General features: G+C 35.0%; 1 protein-coding gene across 1 annotated transcript in view; it reads right to left on the minus strand.

Annotated features, from left to right (window-relative positions):
* Positions 1-2,012: 2,012 nt before the first annotated feature.
* Positions 2,013-6,689, minus strand: part of GRM7 (glutamate metabotropic receptor 7) — a 3,543,572-nt gene continuing 3,538,895 nt past the window's right edge. Inside the window, exon 10 of the mRNA XM_044077567.1 lies at positions 2,013-3,151. Within this exon, the coding sequence (XP_043933502.1) occupies positions 3,102-3,151 (50 nt within the window). The 3' untranslated portion in view covers positions 2,013-3,101. The remainder of the gene's footprint in view (positions 3,152-6,689) is intronic.

Genomic DNA, 6,689 nt, shown 5'->3' on the forward strand with positions numbered 1-6,689 from the left:
TTGTTTTGCAATATATATATTGCATTATCTGCTGATGGATACCTCTCTCGAGAATTTTAGATATGGGTGACAAGATGGATATAGGACGGAAATTGGATGGATCAAAAGAGTTGCCTACTTTGTGGATGGAGGTGATGTGAGATTATTTCCATATGGTAGGTACTTCTGATTTGGATAAAGACCTATTTATAAGGATACTGATTAGGTAGGCAACTGAGTTAGCAGCCAGTTTGAGGTAGTATGGGGGGAGATTATCAGCTGAGGTAGAGCAGCATTTTAGTTTTTGTAGCAGTTTCTTAATGGTGTCAGTGGGTATGGGCTGAAATGAGAATGGGGTTTATATGACATTTTGTTGAGTAGGGGGGTTAGTTATGACAGGGTTAGAAGTAGTTGATGGCCTGGGGTTGGTGTCTGAATAGGTTGAAGGGTGGGGGGGGGGGGTGTCCAACATTATGAGTGTTAGTTAAGTCCAAAATTTATTTTATGGAGTGCTTGTTAAAGTTTTTGGCCATTTGTGATGGAGGGTATCTGTTGATAGAGTGTGCTGTCCATTTCATCCAGGGTTAAGTAGAGAAGATATGGAGTGCCAAAATTTACTGTGGTTGATTTTATGCTGAAGTTGAAGCTGGGAATAATATGACTTCTTATCTCTGTTGATTAGTTTTGTCAGTTTGTGATGTAGTGTTTTGAAATTAACATGATTTTGTTCATTTTTGTTTTGTTTCCAGGTTGACCAGGCTAGGTCCGTATGCTTCATCAGGTGTTTACATTCCTTAGAGAGCCATGGTGCTAATTTCTTTTTGATGATTTTCATACAAATGGGAGTTAGTGTATTAAGTATGTGAAGGAAGGTGTTATTAAAGTATAGCACAACATCATTAAAAGGTAGTTTTTTAAGGGGTGTATAGTCTATTTCCTGTAGGAGATTGTTGAATTTATGCTGACAAAAAGTAGAGTTCTTAACTGATTTTATAGTGTATACTTAGTTGTTGGGAGGTTGTTCTCAGGGAATAAGCTGGTAGATGATTGCTCAGGGAGTTAGTATACCAAAAGAGGGGTAACTGGCAGGGTGGGATACTAGAATCCAGTCTAAGGTGGATTGGCAGGTAAGATCTTTTTTGTATCTTGTTATACTCCAAGCTCATTCATGACAACATCTGGATGGGTATGAGGAAGTTTAGAAGAGACTTGTGGGAACCTCTGATGCATTTCATTATCGTTGGTGCATCCATCTGCAGACATACTTTGTGGCATCAGGCACCATCTTAGTAGGATTAAGCAGCATAATCTCTGCAGCATCTCATTTTTTTACAAATCAGTAAATATTACTGTGTAGCTGAGGTCAGTAGAACTTTTGTCTTCATGTTTCAACTTGCATCTTTATACTCTTGACTTACCACACCGATTTTCTTTTTGGATTCAATAGTTTTTTCATCCCTGATAACTCTTAGAAGAGCACTCTATTCTAAAGTACTCAGTAACTATTATTTAAATAAATACACGTATATATGCATTTCTATCAACATACTTGCACTTCAAAAACCAACCTGTTCCTTGAAATCCAGAAGACGAATCCCATTGTTTTGTAGTGTTTCATTTTTAAGTATCATACTGTTCTGCTTTTATCTAAAACTGGAATCTAAAACAGAATAGACGGGTATTCTATTACAAATGGTTCAAATATCTCTGGGGTAAAGTACAAACATTGTTCAAGATGTAACAACTGTGCAGCACAAATTTAACACAATAAACTGCTAGATAATAAAACAGTATACACGTTAATTCTGCAACATAAAACTCAAAGTAACATGTTAGTGAAGATTAGGGAAGGTGATATATTATACGCAGTCTCTATTTTTTAGTGAAAGTATATGCTGCAAAAAAGGTCATAAGAGTTACATATGAAATAAACAGGGCATCACCAACTAAAAAGAGCCAAGTTTTGTTGCCAGGACTTATTCAAATGTTATAGATGTTCGCCATCTAGAAAAGGAGAAGCCACCAGACATTTCTTGCTGGGAATAAAAAAGGATAACCAAATGGTTTTATTTTATACTGATACATTCTTGGACAAGATCACATAACTGATTTTACAGAATGTGTGGCAAAAGAAATGCAGAAATTGTTTTTTTCACCGTATCAGCACAAAAGCAGCAAAAATAACAAATTACTCATTACAAACTGTATAAAACATACATGCTTTTCAGTTCTTTAATCACACCATTCCATAATCTGGGGCATAGACAGGAATCTCAAGACAATTTAAAGCCATATTCTGTCTTTTTGATAACTTTGGAATTATTAAAACAATATTGTAACTAGTTTTATTGGAACAAGGTCATGAAACAAAACACAAAGCCAATGTTTAACTGAAGTGAATAACACTTAAATTACCATACTGGGCATGCATTCTTAACATTTAGATCCAAGAAATTTCATTTACTAATTTTCTGCTTCTTAAAAAAATTATCACATTTGAAAAATAAAGTCCTTTCCTATCCTCAACAATATTCTACTTGCTGTTCTTGAACAATCCTTTCCGATTCTAGAGACTTCAATGACACAATTAGAACTGTACAAAAATGATTTTATCTCTCTCGAAATTTTTAAATATTTGAAATTAGAGATAGAATATGGCTTTAATATAAATGTGCATTCAAAAGCAAACAATGAAACTGAAATGACAAAAAATGATAGCACATGAATAAAAGTCCTCACAAACTGTACAGAAAATTGTAAGAAACTTGCAGTCTGGAAGTACATTGAAAGACAGAATAGCCCCCTGTGAAGTCATTGTTACTGAATGCAGTTCACCATATGTGGTGAGAATATTTGTCTTAGCTCTTGTTGACAGACAAGGTCCAAGCTGACAGCAGATTGGCAGTGCCAGTGACTTATAAAGCCAATAATGTTCAAGGAAGCAGTCAAAAGCAGCTGTTTAAAAACACTTGGGTCCTTTAATACTGGTCTCCATGGTTACTGCCTGGTCCTCAGTCTCCTCCAGTGACAGTACGGTGGAGGACTGGAAGAGGCCTTCACCTGACTGGGTGACCGAATTTTTGAAGGACATCATACTCCGGGTTGTCCATGGAAGGACTGCATTAAATCACCAAGTTATTGTAACTGACATATTTCTTTTTTGCTGCAGGACCTGTCAAAGAGTGAAAAATAAAGAGATATTATGGTTTAGAATCAAAAGTTCAAGTTTGCTCTGCATTACATGAATGGCAAATTTTATTGAGATGGTTACTGGTATGTTAAAGGAAATATGCCTGACTCCATGACAGACTTAAGGCACCTTTTTCTCCAAATAAAATAGCACCTCTGCTTCTTATGAAACAGTAGCTAGATCTACACCATTACCTAGATTGCTTCTGTTGTCTTCATGGATATAACCTCAGTATGCCTGTAAAAGTGAAGGAACACTTTCTTAATATATTCCATTATCTGATTATTTTATAAAATGAATTTGGAGTTTTTTGCTAATGACCTTGTGAAATACACATCTGCTGAATATTTAAAAATAGAAACTGTGACTATTAGTAGGAACAGCCTTTCACAGTGCATTTACTTTGATATCTTCATCATCTGGACATCTGGCATGTGGATAAAAAGCACTCACCGAGCCATTATCACTTAACCAGCAACCAAGAGAAAATAGGTAAGAAAATACAAATCTTCCACATCTCATTTCATTAAAGAACTAAAACTTTTACCCAAGTGTCACATTCAGTGCTGTGTCACTGATCCTCTATAATAATGCTAAATTATCACTTAAACTCAGATGGAATATCACATCAGTTGCTTCACTGGGCATGTTTTTTAATTAAATAAACTTGTTTTCTTTCTTACTGCTTCATGCAAACCAGTTCTAAAGCATGCCCATCACAAACATTTAGTCAGGATTTTTGACTGAGTCTTTTATTCCTCTGCTGTAGGAAATTTTGTTGCCTTGTTTCCATCTCATTTGTACTTATTCTTGAAAAAATGTATGAGTGTTCTTTCTGCTCTCAAAAGAGTCACACTTTCCAATGTAGCTACACTCATGAGTCCTCATAAATGCAAATGGATCATACCTATCCTCTGCATCCCCAGCTTATACTTTCCAACTCCAAAGATGTGCAACAGTGGAGAAAAGTATATCTGAAAGTTTTATCTATCTATCTATCTATCTATCTATCTATCTATCTACGAATTTTCTTGTTTTTGTTCATCCAAATGTCATTTGCACCAATTGCATTTGGCAGATCAGCTGGTCCCAATACAAAATCTGTTTATATCTATGAGAACTTGGCTTATTGCCCTACTAAGCAGTATTGAAGCCCTGCTCATGTCTCCCATGATGATTTGATAAAAATAATTTAGGAAATTTGGTATCTGCTTATATGTGTTTACCACACTGTTTCCATCTTCAAATACTTTTGTATGTTTCTGTTTTCTGAGAGGAATTCATTCACAGATCTTATCAGCTTGCTTAATACATTAATCATTGACAAGCTTCATTAATTTTGATCAGAGAATTGCAATATCTCTATAATTTATACAAGTAGAATCCCAGCTGTGCATGCATTGTACAATTTATGTCTTCAAAGAAATATATAGTCTATTTTGTTCAATGTCTTAAAAAAGAAATAGAAATTCCACAGAAAGGGTCTAATGTCAAAAGTATGCACTGAGCTTTGTAAATTCAGGCCCTTAGGTGCTTAGTGCTTTGTCCCCATTCATGTAATATGGATGCATTCATTTAGAATTCAGAATGAAACAGACTTTCCTTGTTTTAGATGAACAGAAAGCAGACTTTTTGCTTCTCCTCCAAGTAGAACATTTTATCTTCAGTTATCTGGCATAGAATCATTGTTTTTGTTCCTTATTTAAAAAGACTTGAAAAAATAACAGATAATGCTCCACTAAGGACAATTTGAATGCAGTAATTGTATATATTTAATGGTTACTATTCAATCTGATTCACTATCATACCTCTGAACTATCCAGATTTTCACAGAATGTCCAGAGTTTTGTCTGTTTCTCATAACCTTATAGTTTTCTGGAAAATCACTGATGAATACTTGAGGGTTGAAGTCAGAAAGTAATGGCAGAAATTTGAGTTTCAGACTTCACATCCCTCAGAAAATTCATGCTAATGCAAAACTGTTAGTCTATCAAATTTCTAACTTTGTAAGAGTGATGTTTAAAAAGTGTATCCATTTTGGGTCCTTTGTCCCTCATTTTTTGTGGCTTTGTCCAGATTTCTTGCTCTAAGAGGTTCAGAGGTATGCTCACTGTCGATGTCTTAATTTTCATTCCTTCCTTTCTTATATATTCTCAATGTCACAAATATCTTTATTTTTTTTGTCGGTGACATGCCGATACGCGCGCGCGCGCGCACACACACACACACACACACACACACACACACACACACACACACACACACAATTCTGCTGATTTTTCTGGGCCACTACTCTCTGGTTTGCACTGCATATAATTATTCTTACAACTATAAAATGAGTAATAATTTAAGATGTACACAATACCTGCATGTTTATATTAAGAATATCAAGCCGTATGAAAATGTGTATATCATTTAAATTTTTTTTTTGTGCATCTCTCTTTATCTTTAACATTTTCTAGAGACTGTTCCCATAGTTACTTTTGCATCTTGAACAATAACGAGTCTTAAGGCTTAATTGCCTTGCTAGTTGTATAAACATCAAGTCAGTTTTTAGCTTCTTATGTTAACATTTATTTCAGGTCCTAGATGACTGTTGCTGCTGATATTTTAGATTCTGTACCATCCATATTAAATCAGTTTTGAGAACTAGATACATTACCAATCAGTATTATTACTGCATCCAACTGGAGTTTTGATGGCTGGATCACCCCTGAAATGTCACTGGTTATCCTTATTGAAGGAAGAGTTACTAAACATTATTTCAGTGAAGAAGGGGTGAAGGAGTAGGTATTGGGGAGAAAGGGTGGTTAACATGAGGGTAAACATGATTCAGTTAAGGTAGAAAAGGAGGGTGGATGGAGAAAATCATGTGAGTTTGATGACTTAGAGTGAAGGTGTTGCAATGACCACTTTGCTGGTAGATGTCTATTAGGTGGTGTAATAGAATTTACATGATATAATTGGCTGGGTTGTAGTCTGGAGGATATTGAAGATATGAAGTTGATCTTTTAACTTACTCTTGAAAGTTAAGTAATTGGATATCTCTCTCATACTACAGAAAAGTTTGTTCCATGTTCTTTATGGATAGACAGCAGGTGATCTATCAATAGCTTTGTTGTTTATTTCTAAATGTTTTTATTTGGACAAACTCAGTTGATTAGTGGTATTGTACTAGTAAAATTAGTTGATTAGGGTGGTTGGAAATGCTGTTTATGGAAAAGCATGTGGATAAAGGTTACTTATAAGCAGGTAGTTTAGCTTTCACGCAGCAGCAGGTTCAATTTTCTTAAGGCATTATGGAAGTGACTATTTTTAGCCAATAGCAAATTTGTCTATCTTACTTCAAATTGTTGATGTCCTGGTAGTAGCCAGTTTGTTAGTGTTACCAGATACAACTGTTCCATCTAGGTCTTTGAATATTAGGAGTATATCAGTAAGTTTTATTTATTTTAATTTAATTTATCTTATTTATTTTATTGCATGTGTTTACCGGGAAAGTCCACTGGGCCTAAAAGAG

Source organism: Protopterus annectens, chromosome 7.part0 (assembly GCF_019279795.1).
Source record: "Protopterus annectens isolate FY-2018-M chromosome 7.part0, PAN1.0, whole genome shotgun sequence".
NCBI lineage: Eukaryota > Metazoa > Chordata > Ceratodontiformes > Protopteridae > Protopterus > Protopterus annectens.